Source organism: Staurois parvus, unplaced genomic scaffold (assembly GCF_062004578.1).
Source record: "Staurois parvus isolate SC_StPar_1 unplaced genomic scaffold, SC_StPar_1.0 ptg000362l, whole genome shotgun sequence".
NCBI lineage: Eukaryota > Metazoa > Chordata > Amphibia > Anura > Ranidae > Staurois > Staurois parvus.
This window is the reverse complement of record NW_028318158.1, coordinates 1,006,697-1,021,846: the sequence shown is the minus strand read 5'-3', so window position 1 is coordinate 1,021,846 and position 15,150 is coordinate 1,006,697. Positions and strand designations below refer to the sequence as shown.

At 42.7% G+C, this 15,150-nt stretch overlaps 1 protein-coding gene across 1 annotated transcript in view; it reads right to left on the bottom strand.

Moving 5' to 3' along the window:
* Nucleotides 1-771: 771 nt before the first annotated feature.
* The window catches only part of RRP15 (ribosomal RNA processing 15 homolog), a 40,966-nt gene continuing 26,587 nt past the window's right edge, over nt 772-15,150 (bottom strand). The window contains exon 5 of the mRNA XM_089685012.1: nt 772-1,652. Within this exon, the coding sequence (XP_089541138.1) occupies nt 1,491-1,652 (162 nt within the window). The 3' untranslated portion in view covers nt 772-1,490. The remainder of the gene's footprint in view (nt 1,653-15,150) is intronic.

The window sequence follows — 15,150 nt, the reverse complement described above, 5'->3', positions numbered from 1 at the left end:
CTGCTTCTCCTCACATTCCAGGCCTGCTGTACATGGACTGCAAGAGGCTGATACCAGGTCACATTCAGGTAGTTACTGATGTAATATTAACTACAGAGCTGCAATAAAGGTGTTGAAAAGGCTAAAGTTTTTTTTTTTAATCTTAATACACTATTTGCATTAAGGTAAAAAAAAACCTTTTAGATGTGTCTCCCTCCCCTCTAAATACTTACCAGAGCCAGATCTCAATCCAGCACTGTGCCCAAGAGCAGGGTCACTGCTCTCTCTCCCTCCTCACTGGACCCAGTGAGAGCAGCGGTATTCATTGGCTCCTGCTGCTGTCAATCATATTCAGTGACAAAGGATAGGGGGGCTGGACTAGGCCACACTGCGTGCATTGACACATACAGCCACACTTGGGATCAAGCCCACACGTGTGCCCCCGCAGCAAGTGGTTTGCTTTAGGGGCACGCTGGGGGGACCCCAGAGAAGGAGGATCGGGGTTGTTCTGCACAAAACCATTGTAAGGTGGGTAAGTATAACATGCTTCTTCTTTTTTTTTTTTTTATATATATAACAAAGACAACCTTTATAACCACTTTAAGTTATGTCTTTTTTATCTTCTTAGAGTTCAGCTTTAAGAATATTATCAGGAAAATAGGTCAAACCATTTCAACATGAAAACTTCAAAGCAATACAGGAAAAACAAGGCGGATTTCAGCAGCATTTAATAATAAATGCTAGCAGTAGATGCCTTTCTACTCGTCCCTCTCCAACACACACACAGACATATTCCGCTGCCATCCACAGTAGCCGTGTCTTTTATTCAAGCTGACAACTGTACATGTAAAGACTGACCTCCCGCCTTAAAATCTTCCCCAAAAGGTATCAATTTTGGAAGGGGCTGTGTTGCACCCTTTGATAAAGAATCCTTAAACTGTTTTCTGCTCCTGCTAACCTTGGAGAGACATAAGTGAAAGCCAAGTAGTTATTTTCGAGCAGAAATCGTTTCAAAAGCAGCGCTGGAATCTGTTTCAAGCTCAGCCAGGGCCTCTCGTCTCTGCCAGCAAGAGAAGAGATTCTAAACACCACACAAGGTGACGGGTCGGAAGACACGGCCGCGCTCCTGTCAGGCGCGGGGGGTCGAGAAGCGGAACTTGGGCAAAGCCTTCTGAGCCAGGACATCCATCAGGGTGACAGACGCAAAGTTTGTGACCTCTGGCACTTCCCCTAACCAAACTGGGAAGGTGCCACTGTTTTGACTGCACAAAATGTTTTGGAAAAATAGGTTGAAAAATTAGACATTTTGGAAAATATTTCAGGATTAAAGGCTTCCTGAGGCCAGGAGAATGAAAGTTCCCATAATTTTTTTTTGCTCCGTTTCTTTACATATAAATATATAAAAATGGTATTTGTGAAATGTGAAAAATGCCATGCATTCTCAGAATGAAGACTTTATCCAGTCAGCTCCACAGATAAGGAATTATCTTTAGCCCTTCCGCAGAACTTCACTATCTATCTGAATCACTTCCGCTGTATTCCTCCCCTGCGCCAGGTTGTGCGCCCACCTCTCCATCCTCGCTGTCCTTGTCCCAGTCCTTCATGGACGCCCCCATCATAAAGTCGTCGCGCAGAATGTTCCATTCTGACGTGTCCTCTGATTTTGCAACATTCTGGAGGAAATAAAATGGCAAAGGGCAATTATTTAGGAGAACAAAAAAAAACATCAGAGATAGCTTTAACAACAGCACTAAATATGGCAAGTACACAATACTGACAACTCATTAACTGAATGCTGTGCTTGCTTCTTCTATGTTAATGCCTTGGAAATACTGAGGTAAGAGAATGAAAAAAAAAAAAAAAAAAAAAAGACAATGGCTGCCTATGCATTTCATGAAATATTTTCTTTAACACCAAACTCTGGACAACTAAAAATACTCACTTCAAGGGTAATTGCTTGTTTAGGCCTAGGGGAGCAAAAAGGACTCCTTTGACACCGATGAGGGACAGTTGTACCCATGGGTTTAGTATGTGCTAGCTGCACTTTCATTGACTTCTATCTCCTGCAGTTTTGGTGCGCTTTCAGAAAGCGCACAAAAACTCCTGTATGCAAGACTTTTTACCAAGAATATAGAAGTCAATTGGAAAGCACAACTAACCCTCACCAAACCCACAGTGGGGTCAAACCACACCATATCAGCATGAAAAGGACCCAAAAGGAGATTTACTTACCCGACCTTCCACTCCTCCCGACTGCTACATTGATCGCCAAAGTGTCTGCATCCCCAGACTAGGCTTCTGACATCAAGACCAGAGGAGAAGCCCCAGCCTTGCACTGGATATGAGGATGCTGCAGGACAGTCCGCCTCCAGATTGGGGGGTAACACCGCCTGCCAGAGGAGAACTTTCTTCCCTCCCGCAGTGGGGCTGTGCTGGCACTGCATTGGTTAACTGCTCGTTTTTCTCCAAGGGTGAGCAGAGCGTAGATGAAGTTATCTAAACCCCAATCCAAGTGCAAGACCAGTCCCTGCTGCTCTTGACCCCCCGCACGCTAGAGGTTTTGTGAATGGACTGTTCCTGACATCACGCCCATAGACCAGCTCTGGACATGAGGATGGCAGGACACCGTTTTCCAGAGGATCGAAGGATGGGGCAAGTATAGCCTTTCTGTGCGCCACTGGACAAAAGTAGTTAACCCATGCAGTGCGGACACAGCCCGGCTGCAAGGGGGGAAAAAAAAATAGAGTTCTGCTTTCTTCTCTCCCAAGAAAACAAGAAAAAAACAGCCATAACCCTTGCAGTGTGGGCACAGCCTTACTGCAAGGGATAATTTAGCCTAAATACAGTCCACTTACTAAAACTACTAAAGTTAGCAGTGCTTTTCTGCCCCCTCATATCCCCCACTGGTTGGATACCTGCACCACTATTAAAAAAAAAAAACAAAATTCCAGAATGGCACATATACAAGATGAGGAGTATGTCGTCAAAGGTAGAGGACTGAGGATTGTACTGGTGATGTAGCCTTCCCAGGGGACATCTGTGAGGCCCTGGCTATGTCATTAGAGCTTAAGGAGACTAGGGAGTGGAAACCCAGTAAAGATAAATCAAATATTTTTAACGCTCCAGAGCTTCACTGCTACTGCAGCCACCACCATAAGTCCTAGAGTTGGCTTGTGTCAGAACTTAGATTTGTGACTTCACCCCATATGAACCAGTGAGAGGAACCACTGTGTGTGGTGAGGGAAGCAAGTTCCTTGACCCAACCAACCTGTCGAACACTTGAAATGTCAACTCTTCACTGCTCCCTGGTTGTTACAAGGGTTTGTTCTTCTATAAAAGTATACAGCATCTTCCATATAAAATATTCTTTTACATACAAAGTGATCCTGTGCTGACATGGTCACTTTAAAGGATAAGTGTACTTTAAAACAAAAGTACACTCATCCTTTATGTCCCCAATCAATCCCCATCCCCCACCCCTACACAGACACATACTTACCTCGATCCAATAGCTGCAACTTCCAATGTCTGTTTACATCCTGGCCTCGTCTGCGTAATACAGCCTCTATGGGGCTTGTCTTGATCTCAGGACAAGGAACCCTCAGCAGTGTACCGGCGTGGCCAAAACAGGAAGACTTGGAACAATGGATGTAATCAAATACCAGCCACAACCATCGGATTGAGGCATGTGTCCATTAGTTTAGGTCAAGGTAAAGGGGCAAAAAGGGATAACTGCACTATTCTGAAGTGCACTTATCCTTTTAAGAGAGAACAGGAATGTAAAAAAACAAAACAAAACAAAAAACCCATACATTACACACAGATGACTGCAGTATTGATCCAATGCCACCTCTACTCCGAGAACTAATAGATTAAAGAACGCTGATCGCTCAATTCTCAGGTCTGCTCTGAGCAGAGAGCAGTGACTGTCATTCTCCATCTCTGTGCTGACTGGAGCACCAGGCAGTGCAGTTCAGGGGTGGGAATGGCCGGCTTAGGCTCTCAGCGGAACCCAGAGGCTGAGCCTGCTGCTGCTCAGGGACCAAGACAGATCCCGGCAATATGGTCAGGACCCCTGTAGAACCTGGACCAGCTCTGTGACGTCAGCCAACAGCGGACTTTAGCCCACTGTCAGCAGAATCTGGGTCACAAGAGTGCAAAACTAAGTGTGCTACTCTTACCCACAGGAGAAGTAGGGCCAAAAAAAACTTTGTTCATATTTCATTTCTGAGGTTTACAACCACTTTACAGAATATGGCCAAAGCATATCCCTCTATAGTGTGTACATGTCACAATTAAGAGCACTGTCTATTGCTTTGTTCCTCTGCTATCAGCATGAATCACTTCTGATAAGTTTTCCTGACACCAAGAGAAAAACGAAGACGGGGAGGGACCTTCAGCAGACTGACAGCCTCAGTTCTGTTCCTGTGAGCTACGTGAAGGGGGGTGTTCCTCTTCCCTCCAATCTCCTCCCTTTTTATTTTACTGAACTCAGACAAGCTTTATAAATTCTAGACTTTAAACAGATATTTCAAAGAGAATAATGTAGATAAACAGATATAACTTATGTAGGAGGATAAATCTCTGTCAATCACTTGAGGCCAGTCACTTTACTGGGTATATGCAAGTGTGTACAACCACTTTAAGCCTGCTTTCACACAGGTGGTTGGAGGGCCAAGAAAACAGCAATCGTTTAACGACAACCCCCCCTCCCCCCCACCCGACACCCATCTAAACCTACCATAAAAGCTGAAGTGGCTGTACACATGTGGTGGTGCTTTGTGTCCCTGCCAATTTACTGTGGCTTATCACATTGCTGTTCCACAAAAAAAAAAAAAAAAAAAGGCATTCAGGAAACAGCAGTATCATCTCTTGAATGCCTGATAGTAGCTCTCTAGATGCCCTCTGAAAACCAATAAACTGCAGATTGTTTTTCTAAGACAGACCAAGAGTGAACTTAGCTGTAGACTGGTGTCACACTTCTGTTTAGTAATAAAGAATGGTCAAGTTGGTCATTTAGAATGTCACCCTAATCCACAAGAACGCTAGCTGGCAGCACACCGCACCACACACTACATAGCAAAATGATGCAGGTGTTTTTATTTGTCTGTTGTGGTATATTGGCTGGGATGTTTTAACACAATCACACGCATGCAGTACCGTGCTGTGATGGAACGGAAAAGTGTAAAGGTGCCTAGGAGGACTGTTTGATGAAAAGTATTGAAAGAACAAACTTCTTTAACTGAGATCTGTACCTTGGTGCCGGAATACGGCCAGGATGTACAGCACAGCCAATGAAACATGCCATCTGCATATCCCATCTTGTCCCATATTAGAATGTCAATCTAAACAATTCAACACACCGTGCCAAAGCTGTTCTGCTAATACCATGCTGTACAGAGATCATATAGAATGCAACAGCACCATCACATGGCCGTGTTCAGTAACTGACTGGCTCTCGGAAACATCTGATGTAGTATGGCTAAAAGAAAAAGCTTTTAAACTCATCACTATACTTTTCCTTTTTTCCTCCCAAATATAAAGGTTCACAGATTCTGCTAATAGAGGGTCCTTATATATATATATACATACACACACACATATATATCTATATACACACACACACACACATATATATATACATATATATATACACACACACACACACATATATATATATATACACATATATATATATATACACACACACACATATATATATGTACGTATGTATATATGTATTTATGTGTGTAATATATATATATATATATATATATATATATATATATATATATATATATATATATATATATATATATATATAACAAACAAAACCCTGATCTTTAGACTGGAGTTCTTCTTTAAGGAGGGGAATGGTCTGGCCAGACCACACACTACAATGAAGTGTATTTGTTTAGCTGTGTCAGTCTGAAAGGTCTATTTATGGGATTCACATACAAGCACTGTGCAAATAACCTAGATCGTCAATATAATCCCAGCCTATTGACAGCACTGGGTCAAGAACATCCTTAGTGTCCGTGGAATGTTAAGGACAGCCGTGCTTGCGTCCAATATAATCCTATTTGCCTACTGGTACTGCAATCAATTACTGAAAGACCACCCAGGGACATAATCAGACATGGTGCCCTGACCAAGGTTTAGATCAGTGGTTGTCAACCTTTTTTCAATCAAGGCACCCTGTAAAATTTATGCAAAATCTCAAGGCACCCCATTATAAAAAGTAAAACATGAAACCAATCGTTTTATACACTGATCAAAAAAAATTAAAGGAATACGTTTTAATCAGAGTATAGCATCAAGTCAATTAAACTTCTGGGATATTGATCTGGTCAGTTAAGTAGCAGAGGGGGTTGTTAATCAGTTTCAGCTGCTTTGGTGTTAATGAAATAAACAATAGGTGCGCTAGATGGGCAACAATGAGATGACCCCCAAAACAGGAATGGTTTTACAGGTGGAGGCCACTGAAATTTTTTCCCTGCTCATCTTTTCTGACTGTTTTTAACTAGTTTTGCATTTGGCTAGGGTCAGTGTCACTACTGGTAGCATGAGAGGATACCTGGACCCTGCAGAGGTTGCACAGGCAGTCCAACTCCTCCAGGATGGTAGGAACAGGATGAGTACTGCCAGAGCCCTACAAAATGACCTCCAGCAGGCCACTGGTGCAAATCTCTCTGACCAAACAATCAGAAACAGACTTCATAAGGGTGGCCTGAAGGCCCGATGTCCTCTAGTGGGCCCTGTGCTCACTGCCTGGCACCATAGAGCTCAGTTGGCCTTTGCCATTGAACACCAGAATTGGCAGGTCCGCTACTGGCGCCCTGTGCTTTTCACAGATGACAGCAGGTTCACCCTGAGCACATGTAAAAGGGTCTGGAGAAGCCGTGGAGAAGGTTATGCTGCCTGTAGCATCGTTCAACATGACTGTTTTGGTGGTGGGTCAGTGATGGTCTGGGGAGGCATATCCATGGAGGGACACACAGACCTCTACAGGCTAGACAATGGCACCCTGACTGCCATTAGGTATGGGGATGAAATCCTTGGACCCATTCTCAGACCTTATGCTGGTACAGTGGGCCCTGGCTTCCTCCTGCTGCACGAAAATGCCTGGCCTCATGTGGCAACAGTATGCAGGCAGTTCCTGGAGGATGAAGGAATTGATACCATTGAATGGCCCCTACGCGCGCCTGACCTAAATCCAATAGAACACCTCTGGGATATCATGTTTCGGTCCGTCCGACGCCACCAGGTTGCCACCTCAGACTGTTAAGGAGCTCAGTGATACCCTGGTCCAGATCTGGGAGGAAATACCCCAAAACACCATCCGTATCATTAGGAGCATGCCCCGACGTTGTCAGGCATGCATAGAAACACGTGGGGGACATACAAACTACTGAGTACCATTTTGAGTTGCTGCAATGAAATTTCAGCAAAATGGACTACCCTGCTGCATTTTTTCACTTTGATTTTCGGGGTGTCTAATGGAAATGAATATTATCCACCTACAGAGAACTGAATTCAAACGATGGGGCATCCTTACGTTCCTAATACATTACCCAGTCCATATCAATATAGATATCCAGCATGAGATTTTCCCCATTGAGATCTGATGTGTAGTTAGAAAGGGTTAAACCAAGTTTTTTGCAAATAGTCAACAGGTTCACAAGAAACGTGTTGAGAAAAAAATTATGCAAATTAATTGCCAAAGATTTAAGAATCAAGCTTGAAGCTACCAGGAACATAATATCCTCCAGTGCAGGCATATTCCAGAACTTCATCCTACCTGGAGTGCCCAGAAGTACAAGATGTTTAGTGGTCAGAGACATGGTCAAGGTACGGAAGGCTGAAACCCGACCATCACCGAACAAGACACACACGTTAAAACGTCAAGACTGGGCCAAGAGATATCTGAAGACAGATTTTTCAAAGGTTTTATGGACTGATGAGATGAGAGGGACTCCTGATGGACCAGATGGATGGGCCTTTGGATCAGTAACTGGCACAAAGCTCCACTTCGACTCAGATGCCAGCAAGGTGGAGGTGGGGTTCTGGTATGGGCTGCTAATATTACTGAAAAAATTACCTGTTTGCAAAATCTATAAACGAAGCAAAGAAAAAAACATTTTTTCTTGCTTTTTTGTTTATAGCGCAAAAAATAAAACACCCAACGGCAAGTACATACCACCAAAAGAAAGCTCTATTTGTGTGAAAAAAAATTATACAAATTTTATATGGGTGCAGTGTTGCATGACCGCACAATTATCAAAGTGCGACAGCACTGAAAGCTGAAAATTGGCCTGGGCACGAAGGGGGTATAAGTGCCAAGTAGGCAAGTGGTTAAAGCAAGGATTGCAGGAAAATTAATCTTTATTGCTCCTGCAAAGCAAAGTGTAAAAAAAAAATGTAATGTAATGTAACGTAATGTGCGGACAAGTGGCGGCTCGGGGCAAAGTGACGTACCCTTACGTCTATTTCTATTTCCGGGTGTGAGCGCGCATGCATCCCTGTCTGTCCAAAGAGAGAAGAGAGACCACACTGAGTAAAAGCACTACATTTTCCACGCACACTCACACGCACATTTAACACTTTAATCGTCCCTATTAACCCTTTGATCACCCCGTCACCCAGCCAGTGCCATTAGTACAGTGTCAGTATATAACATTTTTCACTGATCACTGTATTACTGCCACTAGTGACATCAGATAGCGGCAGGGTCAGTTAGGACCCCTCCGAGTCAGGGTCAACTTGCATTAGATTGCCCACACACTATAGGTGGCTGCTCACCACCATTACTAGTATAGTGTTTGTACAGATCAATATATTGTTCACAAACAGAACTATACTAGTGCCTCCATAGTGTCCCCGAAAAGGCAGCACTAGCATGCAAATCTTCCATGAAAAACCATGGATGGGCTATATTAGTTTTGGGCGAAAGCAATTTATATGCACAATACATCGCAGCCCATCCAAATTCAGCTCTTACCAGACAATTTGCATGGAAATCACGGTTTACAAATTTAAAACTTTTTGGGCCTAACCCTCAACACGGGCATGGCAAAAAAAAAAAAAAAAAAAAAGGAATCATATATCCATGTTCTCTGCGGTTACATATAGGCCCAATAAGGACCAGCAACATACTGGTACATTGCTGGACTTTTGAGTGGTTATACCAGGATGTTGCCTACAGCTATAGGGATCGTTTTCTTCTTCAGGTGGTCGGCTATCATGTGAAAGCAATAATAGTGGCTAATTAGTCACTAGATTACTTTTACAAGCAGGAGAAAGGGACGCCCCCACCTCTCACTGCTTTCTCGGGTTCTCCCATCCCATCAGGGTACCCGAGAATGCAGCCGGAAAGTCCGCCGGCTGACAACAGAGCTGATCAGAGACCGGAATGGCCTCATTCATCTCTATGGTCTAAGAAACCGGAAGCAAGAATGGGAAAGCACCAATCTTGGTGTGATATTTACATTCCCTGTGATAACAATAAATGTAAAAAAAATAAATAAATATAAAAAAAAAAAAAAAAAAAAAAAAAAAAAAAGAAGAATTGAAGGGACAGTGTAAAAAGAAAAAAGGAAAATAAAAAATCCCCACCCCCACCGATGCTCATGAGCAGTCCCACCTCAGTACATAACCAGAGATTGCGCCATGCATGTGAGGTATCACCACAAATGTCAGATCGAGGGCAGTAATTTTAGCACTAGACCTCCTGTGTAAATCTAAAGTGGTAACCATAAAAATGCTTTTAAAGTGGTGCCTATGGATATTAAAAATTGTACACAGTTTGTTGCTGTTGCAAGGGCGTGCGTGATTTTAAAGCATGTCATGTTTGGTATCCATTTACTCAGTGTGACATCATCTTTTATATTTTATCAAACAATTGGGCAATATATTGTGTTTTTGAGAATTAAAATATAAAAAAAAATTAAGCACCCACCATTTTATTCTCTAGGAACTCTGCTTTAAAAAAAAATAAAAAAAATCTATGTTTATGGGTTCTCAGTAATTTTCTAGTAAACCCCCCCCCCCCCCCCCCGTTTTTTCATGTAAACAAAACGTGTCAGAAAAGACTTTTCAAGTGGTTAGAAGAGTGGGTGATGTGTGGTATAACCTTGTAATGTTGACCCTGAAATGCCAGGATAGTAGAAGCACCCCCTCAAATAAACCCCTTTTTGGAAAGTAGACACTCCAAGGTATTTGCCAAGGGGCATGGTGAGTATTTTGCAGGTCTCATTTGTTGCCACAAGTTTTTGGAAAATTAAAAAAGAAAACAAAAATGTATTTTCTCTTTTACAAAACCCTGTGACAAAAACAATATCTGGAAAACACTCACCATGCATCAGAAAGAAGAACATATCTTTTTCCAAAATTTTCTTTTTTCGTTTATATCGCAAAAAAATAAAAAACCCAGTGGTGATCAAATGCCACAAAAAGAAAGCTCTATTTGAGTGCAAGAAAAAGAACAAATTTCGTTTGGGTAAAGTGTTGCATTATCATGCAAATACCAATTTAAATAGCGCAGTGCCGAATAGCAAACAATGGCCTAGTCAAGAAGGGGGAAAAACCTTCCAGGGCCGAATAGGTTAATGCAAATATTGTTTACCCGCAACAGATGTGTGTTCTTACGCTTTGTGTATTTTTTCCAATCCGTGCAGCAATCCATTCAGAAACTTTAAGGCTGTGCAGGAGCTTCCTGTAATAAAGACCGGTCACTGCTGTTCTTTCTACTTGTGCAGGGTGACTGGTCTTGTCTCCACCCCCTCCTGACGTTTTCTGGAGGAAGCCTATAGTGGGTGGAGCCTGCTGGGTCCCTCCCACTCTTTGCACAGGTTATTTGCAGCACAGTATGAATTTCACTGCTACTTTTACAAAGTAATTTTTTTTATTTGCTACATTTTTTTCCCCAAAAAGGTGAAGGGAGCTTTAAATGGAAGTTTTTGTGACCTGCGTTCAGCTTTAATTACCTCTCTAATCCCACCAGCCTAACAGCTGTAAATCAGTGCGATTCCTTACAGAATTGAGGCTTTGCTTTTACCATCCAGCATGCTGCTTTAAGCACCCTGTCAGAGCACAGTGAGGCACCCAGTATTTCCAGCAGCAAGTCTCTTCCCTCGCTTCCTTCCATGATGCACCTTAATGGACTGGACCCTGTTATTTGGGTGCACCCTCTTTACATGGTTAGGAAAATGACCAACAGTTGAGTATAAGCAGTGGTGTGGATAAAAGGTTGGCTTTTAGGGCCCTTTTCACAGCAAGCGGACTCTGATTTGATCAACAGGGGATCTGTCTGACAGGCCAGTCTTTGCTCAGTTTATGCAAAGTGGACATGGACAGAGCCAACTCTACTCTACAGGCAGTTGGGGGTAAACAAACACCACTTACCATTTACACCACACCTCCCTATGATCGGCAAACCTGATCAGACCCTTGATGTGAAAGGGGCCTAACACAGCTGTACTGTTTTATGAACAGTAAAGAAGGCTCAGAGTTTACATGTTATCTGGAGTGATCCTTTAAACAGTCTCCTGATATGGAACCTAACAGAGCTGGTGGGGGGAGGTCCGCATTCTGCTCCAATTAAGATAAACAGAAATCTTAATCTGATGACATGTTTCTTGGTAGCTGAAAACCAAAACATCAACTAAATGAGCAACAGGAGACCTGGGCCTCGTTTCAAACACAACCATGGCATGACACAAAAAACCCTCGTTGTTTAGGTAGATCTATAACTCTTCTCTTTGGAAGTGACTTCATAAAGCCACAAATTTGATTTTCAGAGCTCAGGACGCTGGCCAGCAAAAACGTATGTGTTTGATCTGGTCTACATCTCCCTGGGGACCAGCAATAAATTAAGCGTTGCTGCCCGGGAACAGAATGACGGTAGAAAAAAAAAAAAAAAAAAAAAAAGACAATGACAAAAAAAAGAAAGAAATATCAATGGGTTGAACAAGGATAAGGCAGTACCTTGATAAAACAGTGGGAGATATGAAAGGGAACCGTGTTGGCTTTCAGCCCAAATATAATGGATTCCACATGGGCACACAAACATTCTCCATTTCACCAGGGGAGGGGTGGGGGGGGGTTGGAGTCGGAGAACATAAAGCAAATATTCATCAGAAGCTTATGGATTGCGCTAAGAAACATAAAATGGCATCTCAGAAAAATACCAGTGTAAACATCACTATACTCAAAAGATGCAAAGATGAGGGTTCCATGAAAGGCCAACTTTGGTAACAAGGGGTTAGTAGCTCAAAAATGTGTGAATCTGTGAGCAAAATTAAAAAAAAGGATCAGCCTGGTTGTAGGTAACTTGATGATATTGCTATGTTGCTATGCTGTGCAAAAGGTAAGATGTCACCACCTTGACAGAGCTCTGATCAATCGTTTTTGTCTTTTTTCAACCAAACAAGACATTGAATATGCATGTTGCTATACTGCACAATTCATAGGGAAGGCTAAAGGAAATGCTCATGAAAAGTTGGGGCAGGTTCATCTTGGAGATATGCATACAACTTTAGCTGTCTTGCCCACAGGAAGTATTGAAGCTTTCCAGAACTTTACCCATAACAACCTGATAAAAATAATAATGTTCTTTAGCAAAGAACATACATTTCACATTAATAATTATGCTACCAAAATTAGTGTGCTGTAAACTGCCTCCAGCATTGTTCCGGTTTCTTCTTGCTGGAGGTTGCCGTTTTGTTGAAGCCCAGTGCCCCTGAGCAGCAGTAAATCTTTAGGATGTCAGCAGGTCGGCCTCTACAAATTCAGCACAGTGTCTAGAGAGCAACTGAGGCCACAGTGTTTGTACAGACAATTCCATCCTCAGTGTGGCCGAGTTGTTTCAACAGTTTTGCAGCTGGGTGGGTGGAGTCTGAACAGGATTCAAAAACACTAGCTAACCCCATCAGAGCCACTCCCTTTGTGACTGGCAGCAGACAGTGTGCAGACTCCTTAACCAATCAGAACACCTGTCATTGACTACAGAACCCACCCACTGCCTGCTGTCAATCACAGGGAGAACGTGGACCTAATGGGGAACCAGTCTTCCAGCTTCCCCCATTAGGGCTTATTCAGAGGTGCAGATATTACTACACCTCTGAAAAGCGATTTGTGGATGGTTTTTCAGAGGAAGTTTGACAGGAAGTTTAGTAAGGTAATAGGTCATCTTACCACCTGGTGTACGTTGTCCCACCATGCTGCAATAGCACACAGTTGAAGGATAGTTACGGGGTAGTTGCATTGCACACTTGAGTACTACCCACTGAATGCAACAGAGGGTTTAATTTTTGCTTTGATTCGTGGAACAGCCCTGAGCAACTGTACATCCATGTTTGGGTGGTCAAGAGATGTGGCAAAACAGCAGCTCAAATGCCTGTTTGTATCGCCCTTTTCTGTCCCATGTAAACAAGCTCTTAGGCTCTGTCCACTGTCAAGCTCACTGGTTGCTAGAAGCCAACAGCATCCTTGATAACCAGTGACAGGAGAGGAGAGGTAGCAACCGCAAACCTGTCATGCTGCCACACAGCATACAGAGACAGATAATCTGCCTGTCTCTGTACGCCAGGTTAAGCTGCCCATAGATGGAATTGAAATTTGTCCGGTTCAGCAGGGACCGGCTGAATTTTGATCCATCTATGGGCTGTCTCTGCTCAATAAAAGTCGATCTAACAACCACTGCATTCCGACAAATGGGAGAGTCCTGCTGTCAGAATACAATGGCACAGCGGGGAGGATTTTTTCAATGAATTTGCATGCGTGGACTGAAAAATTCTTTTTTTTTTTGCCTCCTTCAAATCAGCCCACAGGCCGATCCTAAAAAAAAAAAAATAGGTCCATGTATGGCCAGCCCTAGCATTGGTCTTAATAAAAAAGAATTACCTCCAGTTTGCAAAACAACGAAACCGGAGGTAAACCTTTTTGAATTTAGGGCAGCATGTAAGTGTCAATAAAGCTGCCAAACCTGGCAGAAAGGATTTTGGATCTGGGACAAGACCTACCAGAGGAGAGTTATTAGTGTTTTACTGTATTCCCCCTAGTGTTGTTATTGGCTTTTATGAAGAAGTAGTAGATAGATAGATATGTGGCTACATAGAATCTCTAATAGCATTAACACATCTGACAAAGGCTTTAATCACCCACTATAGCAAAAAAAAAAAAAAAAAAATAATAATTAGCTTTACATACACTTTAATTTGCATGTAATCAGCGCTTTCTGAGCAAAGTTGCAAAAAATCCCTCAATCCCTGATACAGTCCCCTCTCTCTGGAGTCTGTACAAAGCTGTATGTAGTCCGGAGTTCTTCAGCGAAAGGTATAAGACGTTCACCAATGAAGTAAGTTTCATCAAGGCCAGAATACACACAAACAAAAACCATATGACACAATGTTTATGTGGTAATTGGATCAAACGCAGTGTGCTGGCACAGCAAGAGCACTTAAACCGAAGGAGGAGAGAAACAAAAAAAAAAAAAAAAAAAAAAAAAAAAAAAAAGGAAAAAAAAAAAAAAAAGTAGAAAAATGGGCCAAATGCTTTCCGCCTCCGTGCGCTCACATCAAACTGCAAGCACCGACACACAGATACCGCGGGCTCTGGACACACCGTAACCGCCGCCCATCAGGAGAACATTTATTTTGTTTAAATCTCATCTATTACTGAAGAGAAACCACACAAACTTCTTCCAGGGGAAAAGCTTGGTTAGAGATTAGCAGGAGCGAAGAGAATATACGGGCCCATTATTAGAAGCATGAGCTCATGAGAGGCAGCGCTCTCCCCGTGCCAAGCCGGCTAAACCGAAACCCATTTACCTAATGTGCACTTTTTAAGAGGACATTCACAGCACGTTCTGTTCAATGTACACACTCAGAGCGCCTGCATGGGCCTGTCTGTGTGCTGTTTACAGCTGGAAAGGCCATTGACCTGAGAATATCACTTTAATCAGAACTCCAGGGGAAAAGAAATGAGACCACCTTAAGTGAAAAATGGCTGTGCTTAAACTAGAAAAAAAACATGCTGTTCTTTTCAATCTCACCTATAGAAGAACTGCATACTATTTTTTTTTTATAATGGTTTTTTAAACATTAAAGTGTTAGTTCACCAGAAAAAATGAAAAAGGTGAACTAACCCCAACACCTTTGCCCACCCCATCCC